Consider the following 21,512-nt stretch of genomic DNA (forward strand, 5'->3'; position numbering starts at 1 on the left):
GCTTAGCTGAAAATGAAGCCCTAATGGGAACAATAAAGATGATCAATGTGGAGCAGCAGCTCCTTTTCACCCTCAAAGATGCTACAGCTGGCATGTTCTTTCCTTTCCCAGTTGTAGTGAACCAACATGAAATTCCATGTGTGCTGCATCACAGCTCCCCCATCTCAGAGTCTATCCACATAGAGCAAACAAAAGTGAAGAGGAAGCTTTCTGTAGGACTCGTAGTGTAAAAGAATATCTTGTTTGTAGGGCGGGTGGAAGGAAGTGGCCACACTATCCTTTTGCCCCAGTGCCATCTAAAAGACAAACAGATTCTCTTTACACTCTTGCTAGAGAAAAATTTTAAGGCCTCAAAGCAAGTGCAACATTTACTGAGCTGCATAAAATTCTACCCTTGGCTAACTCTTAAGGTGAAGTAAATAAAGGGACAGAAGGTTGTAAAACATTTTGCAAGCCTTTTCTGAGCAAACACTTCCCCTTCTAGCTAGACTTTTGTTTGCTGGCTAAACCTGTGTTTATTGGATAAACCGAAGTTGTCCAACAGGCACATAAGCAGCACTAGGGCTGAGATACAAGGCCTGTCACTTGGCTTGCTAACCCCAACCATAGGGTCTACACACACAAAAAGACCAGGTAGAACTTTTTCGCCCCCCAGCACAGGTGATTAATCATGCACCGAGGCAGCATCTCAGTTGAAAGCCAGTGGAGCGGAGCGCCTGCCATCTGTTTTGTATTAGCTATTGCTGAAATGCCAGTGGCCTGAAACCATTTAGAAAACACAGCTCTCCATGCCTTGTGTCTCTTTCTCTGCCTCTCTCTCTGTCCCCAGCTGGTAACCAAGTGGCAGATATATTTAGGAAGCAGCAGCTACTTCCTCCTTCAACAATGCCAAAGGCCTTCAGTGCCATGGCCCTCAGAGGTGCATTCAGGTGGAATTCTCTATAGACTCCCCTTTCATTTATTGAGGGACTTTATAGGGACACAACTAACACTACTTAGTGGGTTTGGGGGAGAAAAGAAATCGTAGGAAGACAATTTTGTCTTCCAGACAATTCGCTGAACTCTCCGCCAAGGTAGATGCTGTGAAACATGAGAAGCCATTTTAAAACCCCATGTCTAATTATCATAGTTTTATCACCTCAAAGTCCATTTTGGTTTTCACTGTCTCTTCCTCTAGGAGACAGAATTCCTGGTGAAGAAGTAAATTAGCAGGAATATCTGCAAGGTAAGCTCAATGGTGCAGATGGTATAGTTTGCAGCCTCCAAGCAGCTTACACTGAGAAAAAGCAACATCTTGTGAGAGTAGTTTGTGACTGTATCTCATGTCAAATATAAACAGCAGGAAAGTGAGAAAATTCCACTCTTGAGAGAGAATTTCTGTCACCCAGTGCACTCCTTTCTTTCCCCACTCAAAACCCTAAATCTTCCCAGTCACTTGTCTTTTTTTAAACCTATCAAACTCAAGTGTAAAAATATGTGTGCCCTATTTCAGGGACCAGAGCAAAGGTCCAAGGTCACAGCTGGAAGGCTCTGGTGCCACTTTCTCCAAGTCCATGTCGGGTTAGAGGCAGGGTCAATACTTCACCTGCTAATCTCATGATATAATTTCACAAACGATCAAGATGAATGAAATAATCCAGATGATATAATTTAAAAATGAGGCATGGTTGTATTTTCCAGTGTGAATGCATTCTAAGTCTCACTATTTTTTTCTTTTATCTTATATTTTCTCTCCAGAGGGCAAAGAAAAGAAAAATGATGGAGATTCATTAAGTAATGAAGTTATTTGAATGACATTGCCATTTTATACAACTTCTTCTTCTTATAGTTGAATAAACAACCAAAATTTAAGCCTCTGAAAAAACATTTAAATCCCTGATATGGTACAGGAAGAATTATCTGGAGTGAACCTGCCCATGTGGACAGAACAACATAAGCACACAGCGTTAGTGCTTCCCAAAACAGATGAAAAGCTTAATGCGATGTTGAGCAGGGTCATATTATCCTGAGTTCAATCTTGAGTCACTAGTTTTATTTCTTTACTGAGGCTCACAATTTTGTCTTCTCTTGTGATTAGTTACATTGATGAATCAAGGGCTGAGTGCCGATGTGATGAACATCAGAGGTTCTATCCTTGTTCAAGTCTCATATTCTTTCAGTCTATAATCCAAAAAGAACCAAAGCGTGGCTGAATGGGAGAGTTAGAGTGACTCAAAATTAACCCATCCAATTTAGATAACTAGCCTAAATGTCCACATTTTTAAATTGCATGTTTTAAAGTGCAATTACAATTTTCTGATAATGATGCACTTTATAATTTTCTGTCTCAACACATCCCCTCTTTCAAAAAAAATGTCTTGAATGCCTGAGAGTGTGGTACTATTTCCAAAATATACATTTTCTTCTGTGTTGGCCTGACTTCCAGAGCTGTTCCAATTTCATGTTATTTTAATTTCTTCTGGGGAGGCATTATGCTCAGGGTCCATTTTCTTCCCCCCAAAAGTACACAGCGTTAGGGAATTTAGCAATGTAATAATGATAATGATCTCAATTTCTGCCACGGCCTGGGACTAGATTCTGTGAAAAAGGAGCAGAAGTGGTTGTAGTAAAAGCCAGACTAGAAGCCCTGAGAGTCCCTATAAAAAAGAAAAAAAGATTCGTCTTCAGTCCTTTGGACTTTGTTTTTCTTTTTTCCTTTGCTACTTTTATTTCATTCCAGGTCAAGAATTTATTTACTAAGTCAATAGAGAAAGATTGGGAAACTGCCTAAAATATACAACGTCTTCCTACAGTATGCATCCATCAGAAAGTCTGGGGAAAGAATGTCCTGGACTAAGGTTAAATACTGTAGCAAAGACAGGCTAGCTATTTATTGAACCCATTTCCTTCTCCTAGGCAAACAATTAACTTCACTTCCCAGGCTCCTTTGTGGTTAGCCAAGGTCATGTGACTGAGTTGTGGCCTACAGAATGCTGTTAGAAATAAAATTTGCACTTTCCAGTTATGGCCCCTGAAAACATCACACATTTGATCCTTTATGCTCCTTATCCCTTTTGTGGCAATCTTGTTCAAGCTGAGGAGTCACAAGGGGAAATAAAGCTGGGTTCCTGTAAGAGGAACCTGCCCTACAGAAACACCCATTTTGGACTTCGTATGAACAAAGAATGAATTTCTATGATGTTAAGCCACTGGTATATTGGGATTTGTCTGTTACAACAACTAATTTACCTTAACTGATACCGGCCTTATAACAAATATACCATGAAAATCTTTCAAGGATTCAAAATCCTAATGTCCTTCTGCTTTTCATTGGCTGTATAGTGTAAAGAGAAACTACTTTTTCTGTGGGAATTTTAGTTTGTCAACCTCTCATTATTTGTCGCCAAGTAATGTCATGAAAACATGAAGTTTCTTGATTGAAAAAGAGCCTAAGTGCAAATCATCATTAAGATGAGGGAGGGTAGGGGAGGGACATCCCTCTAGCATACTCAGTGGAAAATGTCATTTTACATACTTAAGTATCAACCTACTCTCCTTTATTTCAGAAGTGTACTTCAACTTGGACAGAGAGGATTAGCTGGTGCCCAGTCTTTGCTGATTACTGTGCATGAAAAAGTCCAATGCACTTTTGAGCTTTGGATGGTATCTCCATAGTAAAACCTTAAGTGGGGGATTCAGTTAACTGCTTGGATAATTAAAAGAAAAACTCCATTTTGCTTCTGCTATTTGGGAACTATTGGCTTGAATTATCCTGCTTACTCACCTCTATATTAGATGGTGTCTAGACAAAGCTTTAATATATGTAATAATGTAAAACCATTCATTCATCAAAAGAATAGAAAGAAACTCTAGATTTTGGCTTATGTATATACCCACCAAGGAAGTGATTATAACTCTAGTATTTGGACTGAAATAATTTTATAGGTAACCTGTAAAGAAATGATATTGCAATTATTTATAGATAATGATTAGATTCCAAGCCTTGTCCAGGAAATATGCTTCGACCCCCAAATCAGTTCATTTAGTATTCATTTACCTATTTGATTCTTAAGGCACAATTCATCACTACTTATTAAGAGGGCTAGAGTGGAGTGTGTGTGACTAACATACTAAAAGCAAAAGATTGCATAGAAATGAGAAAGGAAGAATTATTTTCTGACTGTAGCCATTGAGATAGGGCTTAGAAGCCTGAAGAGGAGCTCAGAGAATAAAGAAAAGGTATAATGGGTTGTGGGGAGAGATAGGGGCCTTTCAGATACAGGAAATACCATGAGCATGCATATGGAAGGTGCCAATGCTTGGTGAGTAGTTGATGGAATATGGCCAGAGCTTACATGAAGGAGTTATTCATTCAGTCAACATATACTACTTGAGACTGAGGACAGTGTCCCTGCCCTCATGGCACTTGCATTCTTCTGGGGGAGACAGACAATAACCAAGGAAACAAGTACATAATTTCAGGTAGTGATAAGTGCTATGAAGAAAAATGCTGCAGAATAAGAGAGTATATAGAGTAATCCACACAAAGCAGGTGATATATTAGCAAAAGTGGTTAGGGAAAGTCTTTCTGGGTTGTTGATAGGAGCTAAGAAGGTCACTTCAGCATGTACCCTCATTTCAAGGTGTTCAGTTCAGATAACATCTGGGCCCCAAGTTTGGGTCTGAGCCTGTTCTGAATGATGATCTCGAGTAGCAGAAATCACAAGGGCATTTGTGTCTAGGGTCAGGAACAAGGAAGGTCTGGGTGGTGGTCAAGAGGTCAAAAATGAAGGAAGGCAGTAGTATGCTATTGGAAAATTAGAGAAGGCTCCAATTGATTTTCTTTGATTTTGTAGAGAGATTCTTTCTTTGTGGAGCTGAGACAAACTTTATCAGTGACAATTTTTGACATATCTGTGCTTTTGAACCTGATATGAACTTCTTCAACTAACAGAAAACATGCCCCCTTTTCCATTGCTTGTTCTTTTTTGCATAGAAATTACAGTCATCTTTAGCCTCTTGTATGGTCTCAGTGAATTGAACTAGGGATTTTTCAAAAAAGGAACAAATATTCAGTTTTAATTTTAGAATAGGTAGCATCACCATAAAATAGTGACAGCATAAAATAACCTAATGTAGATTTCAAAGACCTCCCCTCCCCAGTTCAGGAATGGAGAGTCTTCCTCCCAGAGACAGGTAATCAGAGGGAAAAAGAACAATCCCATTAGCTGAGAGCCTTCATTCCCCAAACCTGCCAAAGGCAGTGTGTGATGTGAAGAGTTCTAGGGCCAAGGTAGCAACTTCTTCACAGGTGGAATGTTTTGAATAGTTCCCAAATTAAGCAAGAAATAAAACATCAGAAACATTTAGCGTGAGGAAGTCCTCTGTTAGGGAGTGTGTCTATTTAATATTTCCTCCTCAGATCTTGGGCCGATCACATATCTAATTTTCCAAAGGGCAAAGAAAACTCCACTTGAAGAAGAATTCCTCGCACTGGCACAATGGCTGAGAATACTTAGGTCTAATTTTCAGACTCCGTTTCCTCATCCTTCCCTTAATGGCCTTCTTTCTAAAGTTCACCAAAACCAGGGTTTCTATACTCTGAAAGGCTTATTAAACTTATTAAGCATATTAAGGCTTATTAAGTAGAGAATTGTGGTAATTACCTAGATAATATATAAGTTTGATTGATAATATCTAAGATGATTCAGGAATATGAAATTGAAAGTGCAACAAGAATTTTAGTATCCACTATTCAATAGTGGCATCAGGTTGAGCATACCATCTTTTTCTTAGAAAAGTGCCAATAACCATCAGAGCAGGACAATAAGTAGCCATTAGGAGGGTTATAATTATAGTGCATAGTCGAGCAGATCCCACATAATTATAGGAAAAGCTGTTCCTTCTAAGTTATGACTATGCGATACTTTCTCATAATTTATTTTAACTTAAACTTAATTTGTCATAATTTAAACTTAGAAGTGCTGCCCATTGGGGATTTCCTTTCTCACCAAATGGATTCCACCTATTGAAGATGCACTGAAGAGAAAGAACTTAATTATTACAAATAGTACCTTGTTCATCCCAAGAAACACGAGTTATTAGAGAAATGGCAGTATCTCCGCCAGATGCCTACTATCAAGTCAAATAATACAATCACTGTCATGACCATGACCTCTTAATGACTTTTGTACTTCAGAAAGTTATATGAAAACACAGGTTTAAGAGGGGGCCTGTTGTGAGGCACAAGTACTTCATGAGGACATAAAGCTCTCTGCTGTTCCTGATGTCAAAGTAGTCACCAGCACTGGGGAGGAACAGGTGAAGTGCTTATAGTAACTGAGTGAACAGGATTGAGAAATCAGAGGGGTTTAAAGAAGTAGATCAAAGCATATCAAAATATGTTTCATGCTTTTCTTTTCTGGGTTTTCTCTTATTTTTGTCTATTCTTCCTTCTGTTTTTTTTTTCTTCCTCTAGATCTACTCCTCTCTGCATTTGACAGAATTCCATCATCTGTTCTCTTTACTTCCACCTCTGCATAATACGCTCATCTGTTTCCTTTCCTTTACATAGAAATATGCTTCTCAATCTTGAGCTTGTATCAGAATCACCTGAAGGAGTGGTGAAACCAGATTGCTGACCCAACCCCAGAGCTTCTGATTCAGGAATGCTTGTTGTAGTTCTCATAAGATCCCAGGTGATGCTGCTGCTGCTGGTCTGGGGACCACACTTTGAGAACTATTGCTGTACAATGATTTGTGGTCATTTTCTCCCTGAAGTGATGATTGGAGACACAAGGGCAACTTTTTCAGACATTGATGGCATTATAATTAGCATATACATGTAATGAGCAAAACTAGATGTGAACACTGGCAAGAATTATAATGAAGAGGCTGAACTCAGTGAGCAAATTCAGTTGCTGAGATGGCTGATATTAAGCGTTCAGAGATTCTGCTGGAATCTTTTGATGAAAATATGGCCCTGAACAGATACTTGTTCAGCATCTGAATCATGGCAAATACACAATTGGGGCTTAGAACATTTTTTTAATTCAACTTGAAAATATGTATTGGAAGCCTATTATGTGCCAGCCTCTAAGCTGATTACTGATGATATAATGATGGTTTCTATTTATAAGAAATCCACAACCCATTGGTGCCTGATGGGAGGGAGAGGATGATTATGAAATCATTATACAGCAGTGGTTTTCCAAGTGTGGTCTCCAGCAGAAGCGGCATCACCTGGGAGCTTATGAGAATTGCAAAAATCATTTCTGAATCAGAGGCCCTGGAGGCAGGGTCAGCAATCTGTTTTCATCATCCCTCCAGATGACTCTGATGTATACTCAAGTTTGAGAAACATGTTTCTATATGAAGGAAAGGTAAAGCAGGGCATATTGTGCAGAGGGAAATGTAAAGAGAACAAAGGAGAACATTCTGATAATCGCAGACAAGGAAGAGAGGAAAAAAGAGGAAGAAAAGACAGAAAAATTTAAAAAGAACCAGAAAAGAAGAATATCTCCACAACTAAGGAAAGATTGTTTCCAAATAGAGAGAATGAGGTGGAGGGGTCAGTCAAATTTGGCTGAGAAAGGCCAGTAGGGTAGGTGAGCAGGGGTGACTTTTGAAGGAGCAAAGTCTATGTGAATGGAAAGAGGACAGGCTGAAGCTGCTGAGCACTGAGTGGGGAAGGAGAGGGGAAGAGGGCAGAATAGGCCATTCTTTCAAGAAGATTTGCAGCAATGGAAGTGATGCGATGTGGTGGCCATTTGAAGAGGAAGAAAGGGTAAGAGAAGCCCTTTTAGGTTGAAGGGAATGAATAAGTTCATGGTTGAGCAATGGCCAGTGCCTTTAGAAGGTGGAGAGGGAGTGAATCAATCACAGAGATTTGAAGGAGAAAAAGGTCATTTATTCGCTAAGTTAAGAGAGCAATAGAGAAGGATTCTAGGCTCCTACAAATATTTGTTGAGTGCCTGTAATTTCCAGGCACTGTTCTCAGTGTAATGAATAAAGTGGACAAAACGCTTGTTTTCCTGGAGTTTTCATTCTAGTGAGGTAAAACAAAAAATTACGTGTGTGTGTGTGTGTGTGTGTGTGTGTGTGTGTGTGTAAATTGTGAGGCACTTGTAAATGCTGTGAAGACTAAAGCAAGGTGAGGAGAATTAGAGGGGCAAGGAAAGTGTACAATTAGGATAGGGCTGCTCCCCTAATAAGACTGATTTTGAACAGAGATGCGAAGAAAGTGAAGAAGTGGGTCATGCAGATATTGGTCAAAAATGTTGTTTTAGAGAGGCTAGCAAGTGCAAAGACCCTTCTGCTGAAGCTGTTCCCTGTATTCTAGGAAAAGCGAGGATGCCAGCTGCTTGGAGTGGATCAAGAAGGGAAAGAGTGGTGGAAAAATGGTAGACCACATCATGAAAAGCCTTTAAGGCCAGTCTGGACTTTATAGTGAGTAAAATGGGAAGCAATTAAAAGTTCTGAGTGTGGGGTGATATGGTCTAAGTTACATTAAACAAATAATGTTGGTTTCCACATGGAGAGCAAGAGCAGAAGTTAGGAGGCTATTCAGGAGGTTACTCCAATAATCCAGGTGAGACCTGATAGAGGTAGGGATGGAGTTGGTGAGAAATGATTAGATTCTGGATACATGTTAAAGGAAGTGCTGCAGAATTTACTGATTGATTAGGTCTAAAGTATGAGAGAAAGGGACAGTGCCAAGATGGGTAAAAACTATTGGAAAATTTGGAGAAGGAAGAAAAGAAACCAGATGAATTAAAAATAACAATAATAACTTTTACTGAGAACTTATCATGCTATGCTAAATTCGTTCTCTATATTATATCATTGAATTCTCCCTACAATCTAATTTATAATGAAGGAACTAAAGAGGGTAGGCACCTTACTCATGGAGCAAATGGTGGTAGGCCAGGGACTGGGTCCCATGCAGTCTGATTACAGACCACATACCCTTAATCCGCCGCACTATACAACCTCTATTGTCTCTGAGAAATGAAAGGTTACCCAGGGTCGGGGAAAGAGAGGGTTAGGGAGGCAGGGCCAAAATTGAAAAATATGCATCGAAGATTTTAATAACTGACAACTGTTGACAATGCTTTCTGTAGGGGTGTCATTGGCATGGTTTGGGGCTCACCCTCTGTGGCTGCTTGTGCCATGACTGTCTAAATGAAGAAAATGACTGAGTTGCAATCTTTCTGAACCTCTTTAAAAGTGATGTCAATCACCAAGGGATCCTGATCACTGAAGGATCTCCTCAGCGGCCACAACTGGTAAAGAACTGATTCCCAGTCCTATGAGATAAATATCCCCTCAATCTTGTTTAGCATAAACATTGACACTGAAATCGAGTAGGCCAGTGAGATGGAAGTTGAGTCATGACGTATTTATTAAGCTGAGCACAGGCTTTGACACTCAGAAGAACACCAGATTAATTCAAGACACATTCTAGCCCTTAAGGGGTTTACGGCATTGGTTTAGCTGGTGGACCACCCAACCTCCATTAGGACGGAGAAACGAAATCTTCACTTTGGGCTCATTGTGCTGCACAGAATGACAGGCCTAGAGATGAAAAGGGCCTCGGTGCATGTGGAATGCATGCGTGGCAGGCCTGCAGCCCCTCAGCCTGTGTGCATTAACCCCAAGAACAGCCTGGCTGCAGAGTGAAGGTGGCTGTTTGTGCATAAACACTGTCATTTCACTGGGACTGCTATTTCATCTTTGAACCTTGGCTTCAAAGGAACACTGACCTTATTCCTGTAGCTTGCTTTTCTTTGAAGCATATGGCTTTGCATTGCAGATTAAAGTGAAGACATTCATCAAGGAAGAGATCTGGCCAACCGGCTCCCCAAACCCAACCCGAAACAAAGCCTTGAAAGGCTACAATCACAGTAGTGGTGGAGTGGGCCAAGGATGAAGGCTCGAAGCAGACCCTTTTTTCAAATCCTGTAAGGCAGCTCCAGCATGACATAGTGCATCCCTTTGAGCTTTGGGCAACTTTACCCTGAGAGTCGATCTATCTCAGAAGAGAGGGGTGAGTTAACACAATATTCTCAACCTATTCATTTTATTTAAAGCAGGCATTGTTGTAAATGAGGCCAGCATGATCATTCAGTGCGTACCTTTGAATTCTTCAAAAGACGTGTCAGGCAGAACCATCTGAAACTTGGCTGATGATTCTGTCAATTTTCTTTCCTACTACCTTCTTTTGTTCATTCCTTTGAAAAGAAACTGTTCTCACTTTCTCTCTGGTTCTCCTGTCTTGGATCTAAGAAAACAGACTGTCCACATAGTCTTCTCTGCTATCTATCTATCTATCTATCTATCTATCTATCTATCTATCTATCTATCTATCATCTATTTATTTCCTCTTTAAAGATGGCAAGAGGAGTGAAGTGGAAAACTAATTGGGAGGTTAAAAATAATAAGCAAATAATTCTTAACTACAAGGCTAAGAGAAAGAACGAAGGGAAATATCTCCTACCTCAGAGGAAGAAAAATTAATGATAGATGACTATCGAAGGAGAAATGATCATATATTTAATGTAATTTTTATGCAGATCTTCAACCATGATCAGATACACAGAATGAGTTCTGTCTGGGATGAAGTGGTAAAGCAATCCAGAGGAAGGAAGGAAATAATTGTCAAGGTGGGTACATGTAAATTATTTGATTCAGAGAACATATACACTGAAGGATATAAGAAATTAGTAATCCTTATTAAGGCATACGCTAATTTTCAGAATAACTTTTTCCTAGTTATTCATCTTTGAAATAAGACCAAAGGATAATTATGGTCATTATAGGATAATTCATTTAATTTACATTTTAGTATAATTCTCAAATAATTGTTTTTCATTAAGAAATACATGAAGTTCAGGAAGATCATTAATATGGCTTCATTTGAAGCCCATGGTTCCAGATCAGTTTTTTCGCACAACCTGACAGGTCATGTGGGAATACAACTCTATGTCTAGCTTCAGTTTTAAAAGGTTGAAAAATACCCACTTATCTATCTCATATCCAATCCCTTAATTTACTACAGCCCCCACATTTGAGTACAGCCATATGACTAGTTTTGGCCAATGGACTGTAAACAAGGGGATAAGTGTGACTTCTGGGCAGATGCTCTTTTTCTTTCTCTCATGGACACTATGGGAGCCATGGACTGAGATGGCCAAGCCTCAAGTTAGCAGCAGCCTGAATCACTGCCTGCATGGAGGGAAAGTGTGCAGAGAGTTTTCTGATTTGTATCAGAAATGAAACAAGCAAGAAATAAAACCTAATTCTGTTAAACCACTGAGATTTTTAAGGTTTATTTGTTATGGTGGCATAACTTAACTTATCCTGACTAATCTAGAACCTTGGAGGACATTTAGTCCTACCTCACTTCTAGCACAAAAATCCTCCAACAGCAGGCCTGAGACCTGGTCCGAATACTTCTTGAACATTTTAGGAATAACAGCAAATAACATAGCGAGCAACTATATGATATATACTATGTAATTGTTTTCAGACAAAATTTTAAGTACTTTATATGTCTTAATTTGTCTAATTCTTATAGAAACCTATCTTATCAATATTATTTTCCTCATTTATGGCTGGAGGAACTGAAGCACAGAGAAGTAACTTGCTCAGAGTTAAACAGACAAGTTAAGTCACTTGCCTAAGGCCACACAGCAAGTAAGTAGTATCCCAGGAATCAAATCCAAGCAGCTGTTTTCAGTCTATGCCCTTATCCGTTGCATTATGTGTCTTCCCTGGATTGAATTTTAATTTCCTTTTTACACAGACTGTTTGATAAGACATAGAATCATAAAACTGGAAAGACAAGACTAGAAGGGACCTTAGAGATCAATCAATCACTGCATTTTACATGGAGGAACAAAAATCACCCTGCAAACCATTTTCCTGCTTTAGTGAAAAAGGTCTATCTTGAAGGTTTTCAAACTTGTGACTTAGGGAACACTAGAGCTCAGTAGAAAGGTCTCAGGGCCATCCATTTGGAGGTAGATGGAGACATTACTTCAACTAGACTAGCCCTGTTCTAATCTATTTTATGCAGTGGGCTTTTGAGTAAAATTCGTATGTTAATATTCTGCTGCTTTAATACAATTGAAAAATCATGGCCCTCCCAGACTTCTACTGAAATATTAGGCTTGTAAGTTTGCATGAAACAATGGAGGGCTTCATGTTAGCTGGTAAGAGGGGTGGGATTCATGGATTATTTAGACCGGTGGCCAGTTCTGGGGCTAGGATAATTCGCTACTTCCATAAATGCACTCACTAAATTGTGTGGCAGCAAGAACTGCCTTATTTATCACTGGATCTGCACTGGGATATGTAGTAGAAGCTATATAAACTATATCTGAAAGATAGAAGAAAAGTTCCAAGAGCTCTTGAAACAATTTTTCAAAAAGAAGATTAAGCTCATTTGAATTGAGGAAGGTAGCACACCTTGGCTATGGTAACCCTATGTCAAAGAAATGGCTATCATTGTGTGTGTTTTGTCCGTATATCCCCAAATAGCCAGTGGTGGATTTCTTCTCCCATTAAATGAAAGAAAAGAAAGGAAGAAGGAAGGAAGGAAGGAAGGAAGGAAGGAAGGAAGGAAGAAGGAAGGAAGGAGTTGTTGTTGTTGTTGTTAGAAGGAAAGAAGGAAAGAAAGAAAGAAAGATAGAGGGGAAGGAGGGAGGGAGGGGATGGGAGAGATGTGGGAATGAATGAACGAAACAAACAGCCGAAAGAAAGAAAGAAAGAATAGCTGAATGAGGCCGAAATGAATGAATAGCTGGAAGGAAGGGAAGGAAGAAAGAAAGAAAGAAAGAAAGAAAGAAAGAGTTGAAAGAAAGTTATAAAGAAAGCCAGCAGCCAGCCGAAAGAAAGAGTTGTTGTTGTTGTTGTTGAAAGTCATGCTGTTATGCCGAGCCAGGCCGGAATACGTAGGCCGAATGAATGAATGAATGAAATGAATGGTAATGAAATAGCCGAATGAAATGAAGGAAAAGAGTTGTTGTTGTTGTTAGTCGAAAGAATGAAGAAATATTGAAAGAGGGAAGCTGATGGATGGAGGATGTGATGTGGATGTGAATGAATGAACGAGCACGTTTGTTTGTTTCGAATGAATGAATGAAATGAATGAATGGAATGGAATGGAACATCATTGTCATTGAAGAAAGAAAGAAAGAAGAAAGAAAGAAAGAAAGAAAGAAAGAAAGAAAGAAAGAAAGAAAGAAAGAAAGAAAGAAAGAGAAAGAAAGAAAGAAAGAAAGAAAGAAAGAAAGAAAGAAAGAAAGAAAGAAAGAAAGAAAGAAAGAAAGAAAGAAAGAAAGAAAGAAAGAAAGAAAGAAAAAGTGGTGGCCGGATAGATAAAAAATGAATATCAAATTGAGTAGTTTGTTCTCAGGGAAACACAAATGACAGCCTTAAGCAAGGACAGGCAAATACATACCATCATTTGCTTGATTTTAATACAACTAATTACACAAAATTATCCAAATATGCTAATCATATTAAAAGGTGAATTAGCAAGTTTTCTTTGCTTTAAAAAAGCATTCCTTTTTTTGTGTGGTGACAGCAGTTCTAGTACATTTATGTACTATGTATGATTGTGTATTAGATACTATTTACTATGCATGTATGGCTTGATTTACAAATTGGGTTACATTAAGTCAAGGTATATATTTGAGAAGGGAGAAATTAATGGGGCAGAAGGAGAGAGAGAGGTTTAGGAGGTTCATGGGAGCTGTGCTCACTGCAGACACTTACCTTGCGTGGTCCCATCCAGTCCCATGATGAGTTTCATTGATCTGATGATTTGCTCTGCTATCGGGGGGCTCATGGATGTAGCATAAGCAGCACTATGTGAGTGAACTTGTAAATAATCCACAAGATCCTTTAATGAAAAAGGGAAATCCAAAAAGAAGGCAAATAAATCTCAGTGTTGGGGTAAGAATCACATCTTGTAACCCCATCCATCAAAGCACAAGATATTTGATTCTTGAATGTGGTCCATTATTTTTTTTTAAGATATGGTTTTGGGTTTTATTACCAATACTATTTATTTATTTTTTAAATTAATTAATTAATTTTTTTGGAGAGTGACATTAATAAAATCCAATAAGTTCGAAGTGTACAATTCAACAGTAAGTCATATATATACATATATGTGTGTGTGTGTGCATGTGTGTGTGTATGTATATATGTGTGTGTATGTATATGTGTGTGTGTGTGTGTGTGTGTGTATATATATATATATATATATATACATGCTGAATCGTATAGTAGATCAATTCTTAGTTTTTTAGAAAACTCCATACTATTTTCCATAGTAGTCATACCAATTTATAGTCTCATCTGTAGCATATGAGGGTTCCTTTTTCTCCATGTCTTCTCCAACATTTGTTACTATTTGTCCTGTTGATGATAGCCATTCTAACAGGTGTGAGATGATATCTTATTGTGGTTTTGATTTGCATTTCCCTAATAGCTAGTGAAGTTGAGCATCTTTTTATATGTTTGTTGGCCTTTTGTATGTCTTCTTAGAAGAAATGATTGCATTGTTTGTTTTTGGTTGTTATTGAGCTGTGAGTTCTTTGTATATTTTAGATAGTAGGCCCTTATTGAAGGCATTGTTTGCAAATATATTTTCCCATTTGGATGGTTGTGTCTTTGTCTTGTTGACAGTTTCTTTTGCTGTACAGAGCTTTTTAGTTTGATATAACCCCATTCATTTATTTTCGCTTTTATTTTCCTTGCTTTTGAGGTCAAATTCATAAAATCCTCTTTAAGCTCAAGGTCCATGAGTTTGGTACCTATGTTTTCTTCTTTGCAATTTATTGTTTCAGGTCTTTTATTCAGGTCCTTAATCCATTTTGAGTTAATTTTGATGTGTGGTGATAGACAACAGTCCATTTTCATTCTTTTGCATGCGGCTTTCCAGTTTTCCCAGCATCACTTATTAAAGAGGATTTCCTTTCTCCATTGTATGTTTTGTCGAAAATTATTTACCCATGTAAATAGAGTTTTACTTCTGGACTCTCAATTCTGTTCCACTGATCTGTGTGTCTGTTTTTCTGCCAATACCATGCCATTTTGATTACTGTTGCTTTGTAGTATAATTAGAAGTAGGGCAGAATGATGCCTCCAGTTTCATTCTTTTTTCTCATGATGGCTTTGGTAATTTGGAGTCTTTTGTGCTTCCATACAAATCTGATGGTTTTTTGTTCTATTTCTTTAAAAAATGCTGATGGGATTTTGCAAAAGGAATTATTTGGGTTTTTTTTCATTTCTTTTTCTGAAAATTCATTATTAGAATATAAGAATGCTATAGATTTTTGAACATTGATTTTGTATCCTGAAACTTTACTGCATTTGTCTATTATTTCTAGTAGTGTTTTGTGGAGTCTTTAGGGTTTTCTACATACAGAATCATATCATCCACAAATAGTGACAGTTCGACTTCTTTGTTTCCTATTTGAATGCCTTTTATTTCTTTCTCTTGACTGAGAGCACTCACTAGGACTTCTAATATTATATTGAATAACAGTGGTGACTGCGGACAGCCTTGTCTTGTTCCTGACCTTAGAGAAAAGGCTTTTAGTTTTCACCATTAAGTATAATGTTAGCTGAGGTTTCCTCGCGTATGGTCTTTATTATATTAAGGTACTTTCCTCCTATACCTGTCTTATTAAGTTTGATCACAAATGGATACTGGATCTTGTCAAAGGCTTTTTCTGTTTCTATTGATATGATCATGTGATTCTTATTCTTTATTTTGTTTATGTGGTATATCACATTAATCGATTTGCATATGTCGAACCATCTCTGTGTCCCTGGGATGAAGCCCACTTGATCGTGGTGTATAATCTTTTTAATGTGTTGTTGTATTCAGTTTGCTAGTATCTTATTTAGGATTTTTGCATCTGTGTTCATGAGAGGTATTGGTCTGTAGTTTTTTTGTGTGTGTGTTTTCTTTGCCAAATTTTGATATCAGAGTAATATTAGCCTCATAAAATTAGTTAGAAGGTATTGCCTCCTCTTTGACTTTTTGAAAGAGTTTGAGGCCAATACGTATTAAATCTTATTTGAATGTTTGGTAGAATCCACTGGTGAAGCCATCTGATCCTGGACTTTTACTTTTTGGTAGCTTTTTGATGTCAATTTCTATACTGCCGGTCGGTCTAATTAGATTTTTCAGATCTTCTCGATTCAGTCTAGGAAGGTTGTATATTTCTAAGAACTTGTCCATTTCTTCTAGGTTATTAAATTTGGTGTTATATATTTTTTCCATAGTATTTTTGTATGATCCTTTGGATATCTGTGGTATCTGTCGTAACTCCTCCTCTTTCATCCCTGATTTTTTTGTGTGTCCTTTCTCTTTTTTCTTTAGTGAGTCTAGTCAGGGGTTTGTCAATTTTATTAATCTCAAAGAACCAGCTCTTTGTTGCATTTATTTTTTCTATTGTCTTTTTGTTATCAATTTCATATAATTCATTCTAATTTTGATTATTTTTTTTTCTCCTATTGATTTGAGTCTTCATTTGTTCTTCTTTTTCTAGTTTTTAAAGATGAAGCGTTAGGTTGTTTATTTGAGCTCATTGTTGTTTTTTGAGATAGGCCTGTAACGATATGAACTTTTCCTCTTATTAACTCTTTGCCGTGTTCCAAAGTTTTGATATGTTGTACTATCATTCTCGTGTGTTTCTATGTATCTCTTGATCTCTCCTTTTATTTCTTCTATGACCCAGTCATTCTTCAATAACATGTTGTTTAATCTCCATGTATTTGTGGTTCTTCCCACTTTCTTTTTACAGTTGATCTCCAGCTTCAAAGCATTATGATCAGAGAATATGGTTTACATGATTTCAACCCTCTTCTATTTGTTGAGGCTATCTCTGTATCACAATATGTGGTCAGTCCTTGAGAATGCTCCATGTGAACTAGAGAAGAATGTATAAGCAGCTGTTTTGGGATGAAAAGCCCTATAAATGTCAATTATGTCCAGTTGGTCTAATGTGTCATTTAAGAATGTTATTTCCCTATTGACTTTCTGTTTGGATGAGCTGTCCATATCTGACAGTGGGGTATTTAGGTCTCCTACTACGATAGTGTTTTGGTCTGTTTCACCCTTTAGTTCTGTTAGTAATTGCTTTATATATTTTGGGGCTCCCTGATTGAGAACATAGATATTAATAAGTGTTATGTCTTCTTGGTGTATGATTCCCTTTATCATTTTGATGGGTCCCTCAGTATCTCTCTTTACATTTTTAGTTTGAAGTCTATTTCATCCGATATTAGTACTGCTACTTCAACTTTTCTCTGAATGTCATTTACTTGGATTATTATTTTTCACCCTTTCACTTTGAGTCTATATTTGCCTTTGGAACTTTGTCCTGAAGGCAGCATATGGTTGGGTTTTGTGTTTTGATCCAATCTGGCACTCTGTGCCTTTTTACTGGTAAGTTCAATCCATTTACATGAAGGGCGATTATTGAAATATGAGGTTTTCCTATAACAATTTTATCTTTGTTTTCTGGTAGCTCAGTGTTTCCATTGTTTCCTTGTACTTGCATTTCCGTCTGCTATTTTAATTTGGTGGAGTTTTGTGGACTTTCCCTCTGGCCCTTCTTGTTTCATGTTATGTACCTCAGTTCTGGATCTTTGGCACGTGGTTACCATTAAGAATATGTAAATGATTGTTATATATTCACACTAGTCCATTTTCTTCTGTGCGTGCCTTATCTTCATTCCCCATTGCGAATTTAGATCTTTGATTCCTCCCCTTTTCTGTTACTGTTTCAGATTGTCCTTATGTATGCTGAACATTCACTTCTAACTTCAATAGCAATTCTCTTCTTTTTGTTTAAGCTTGAAATACTTAACAAAGGTTATGCTATCCTGCTTCTGTCATCCTGCTAGTCACCTTACACATACATATTTTTGTTATTTAGTTTCAAGTGAGCTGGCCCTTTTCAGTATTTCTTGTAGTGCAGGCCTCATAGTGGAGAACTCCCTCAACTTTTATATGTCTGTAAAGGTCTTTATTTCTCCTTCATATCTAAAGGAGAGCTTTGCTGGATACATTATTCTTGGCTGGTAATTCCTTTCATTTAAGAGTTTGAAAATTTGTTTCCATTCCTTTCTTGCTTGTAAGGTTTGTGCTAAGTCTGGAGAGAGTCTAGTGGGCTTTCCTTTATAGGTTACCATCTTCTTTTCCCTAGCTGCCCTGTCATTGATTTTTGATAATTTTAATATAATGTGTCTTGGAGAAGGCTTTTTTGAGTTGAGATAATTGGGTATTTTGTTAGCTTCTTGGTTTCTAAGCTCCAGCTCATTCCTTAGAGTTGGGAAATTCCTGTCAACTATTTATCTCAATATGCTCTCTGATCCGTTTTCCCTCTCTTTTCCTTCTAGTATACCCCTTATTCTTATGTTGCCTTTCTTGATGGTGTCAGCTAGTTCTTATATTTCTCTTTCATTATTTTTCCTTCTTTTGTCTCTTTCTTCTACCTTCTGAATCATTTCTAGATTTTTATCTTTGATATCACCTGATTTTTTTCCTTCCATTCTTTCCTCTGGTCAGCTCTATTTCCTAAGCTTACTATTTCACTCTTCATCTCTTTTAGTGTGTTCTTCATATCCAGAAGTTCTATTTAGTTCCATTTTAGGGTTTCAATCTCCTTGATAAAAAACTCATTTTGCTGGTCTACTTTCTTCTAAGTTCTTGAAATTGTTGATCTGATTTATTTTGCATTTCATTCATTTTTTTCAAAAGTGCGATCCTGAATTCTCTGTCATTAAATCACATATTTCTATATCTCGAAGCTATTTTCTAAATATTTTTCTCCTTCATTCTGAACTGCCTTGTCACCCTGGTTGTTCATGGTGTTTAATGAACTGTTTCTCCACCTGGGCATTGATAGGAGTGCATTCTGCATTTTTTTTTTTTTCCAGAAAGAAGACTTATTATATAGAGGTCTCTCTCTAGCTTGTTAATAAGGTGTTTTCTTTTTGTTTGTTTGTTTGTTTGTTTGTTTTTAATTTCCAGTAGGTGACATCCAAGCCTCTTGGGTCTCTGCTTTGAGGCTGATAATGACTTTTTTTCTCTTTGGTATATTAAATATTCAAGTCACAATCAGCTACCCTTGGTCTCAGCCTGTCAATGGTACTGACAGTGAATTTTGTTTCGGTAGCGTTTGCACAAATTCCCCTGGGGCTCTGTGGTGCTAGGTTTGGCAGGATATGGGGTGGAGGGAAGGAGCACTCTGGGCTGGTGGATGGGGATGGCCGCTAGTCTCTGTGTCTCAGCCTTTTGTTTTGCAACTGCAGCTGTTAAGACATAGCTTTTGTCCCTTTGCACTTAGTTCCTGCTCTGCTTTCTGCCCTGATCTCTGGGCTCTACTGCATGGAACTCACCGATCCCTCAGGCAAAGCTGTTTGGGGAACCTGCTGCAAATTCTCTCCTTCCCCTGCTCCTGCAAGGGGCTCTAGCTGTGTGAGGCAGCTTCTTTGTTCCTCTTAATCTACTCCCCCTGCTGCACTCCCATGGTTCTGACCTCCGGAAGCTCTTATGCACCAACCACTCAATCAGACATGCTTGTGTGCAGGCTAGGTGTTATTTGTTGAGTTTTAGATGTTCAGCTTATTGTTATTTCAAGAGGAGAGATCCAGGGACATCCCTCACTCCACCATGCTTCTGACGTCACTCCATATGTGGTCCAATTTTCAACGTGCATCACTGAACTATTTCTTTTTTTTTTTTTTATCTTTCCACTTAGTTTAACCTCAAAAACTTGGAAGGATACAGTAAAGGCTGAAAATTTGAGTTGAGGTCTGTGAGGCCAAACCAGAGATGTAAAAAAAAAAAAGGTTTCCCAAACATTTGTCAAGTATTTAGTACATTTAAGCACTGGCTTAGTATTCAGGACTCTCCAAAGAATACAGGATGTGGTTTTTGCCCTTGAACATATTATATTAATTTGTGCCCATGAAAAAGTAATGGCAGACATACATTACAAAAGTAAGAAGACATACAAATTAGTATATGCAACAGGCTATAAGACTGCAGAGGAAAAAGAGGGAGTATTGCTAGCTGGAGTAGATAGGGAAGGTTCAAGTGAGAAAGTGAAACTATCTTGAAGAATGAAAACAAATATTGAACACAAGAAAACTTGGGTTGGGGGAGAGGTGGGAAATTAAACCAGAGTGTAGGTTAGGACCAGATAATCTCTGGTTATGTCTTGGGTGCTAGAAAACTATTGAATTTTTGTGCCACGCTCAAATTTGAAGTGAGACCCACATAGAATGCTGGTCTTCAGTGGCAGAAATGACTCTTTACCTGCATGCCTGCCTCCTGAGGCCCAACTCAAGGTTCTAGGTAAACATACTGAGAACCCAAAGAAGCTCCAATAACCTAATACCACAGTCAGGAGGGCCTCAGAGCTGGCATCTGGAGGTGCTAAGCCCCAGCTAGAAAGATCATCTATCTGCCCACTTGTGCTGGCTCATTGCCTGGGACCTTCAGGGTATTCTGCAGAAAAGCTGATGGGCTGATTACAGCTCTTTAGGTTAGCAGTGGGGACTGTAAAGGATCAGATGCTTTCTTTTCTAGATAACAAGACAGATTAGAATCCCACTTGGGCACTTTCTCTGATTTTTCCCTCACATAGGTGAACTGGGAGGAGCTCAGCTTTGAGCAGGTCCCTGTCCTCCTAATCCCCCTTCATTGTCCACATCTGTTTCCACCTCTGGGCATGAGACCATGCTCCACCCTTCACTTGTCTATCTCTTTTAGGATATGAGCGCCATGATTGTTCACAAGCATTTTAAACATTCACAGCTCATCTTCCTCAGTAAGATGAGTGGCCTACTTCATGGTTGGTTGGTGATGTGATGCCTCTACCTCTCTCATGAGGGTAACTGGTAGCTCCATTCCGTCTTTCCTGCCTCCTTCAATTTGTCCTTCATTTGAAATCCCCTCTTTCACGCATCTTTCTTCCCTGAATTTCTTTCTCCCTCTTTTCATTCATTTCACACTCTTCATTCCTTCTTGTTTGTTTGTTTCTTCCTTTTCTTCCCCCTTTCTTCTACTCCGATTCCTTTCCTCCTTCTTTTAATTTCAAATTTTCCACTTAAATTTTTTTTCTCTACATTTCTATTTCCTTTCTTCCTCTTTCTGTCCCTCCCTCCTTCCTTTTTTCCCTTTTTCTTTTTTCTCCCTCTCTCCCATTCTCACCTTCTTCCCTCTTTTCACCTTTCCTTTTATCAAATTTGTACAAAGGACTTGCTCTGGCCTATGTTCTGGATATGGGAGTCCAAGAAGAGAAGAAGGATAGAAAACCTAGTTCTTGGCAGCTATTAACCACCTTTATTAAAATTAAAATTCAGCTTTTGTTTAGTGAATCTCATAAAAAAGTTGGGTGGTTTTCCACCATATTTGAAGAGTATGTGCATGATTATGGTCTGACTTAGGCATTGGCCACATGGTATTCGAGAAGTTCACTTTGAAGGATGGCGGA

General features: G+C 38.3%; 1 protein-coding gene across 1 annotated transcript in view; it reads right to left on the reverse strand.

The window, feature by feature from the left end:
• Positions 1–21,512, reverse strand: part of SPTLC3 (serine palmitoyltransferase long chain base subunit 3) — a 147,879-nt gene that overhangs the window by 20,368 nt on the left and 105,999 nt on the right. Inside the window, exon 9 of the mRNA XM_039874475.1 lies at positions 13,762–13,888. Within this exon, the coding sequence (XP_039730409.1) occupies positions 13,762–13,888 (127 nt within the window). The remainder of the gene's footprint in view (positions 1–13,761; positions 13,889–21,512) is intronic.

This window comes from Pteropus medius, unplaced genomic scaffold (genome assembly GCF_902729225.1).
Source record: "Pteropus medius unplaced genomic scaffold, Ma_sr-lr_union100, whole genome shotgun sequence".
NCBI lineage: Eukaryota > Metazoa > Chordata > Mammalia > Chiroptera > Pteropodidae > Pteropus > Pteropus medius.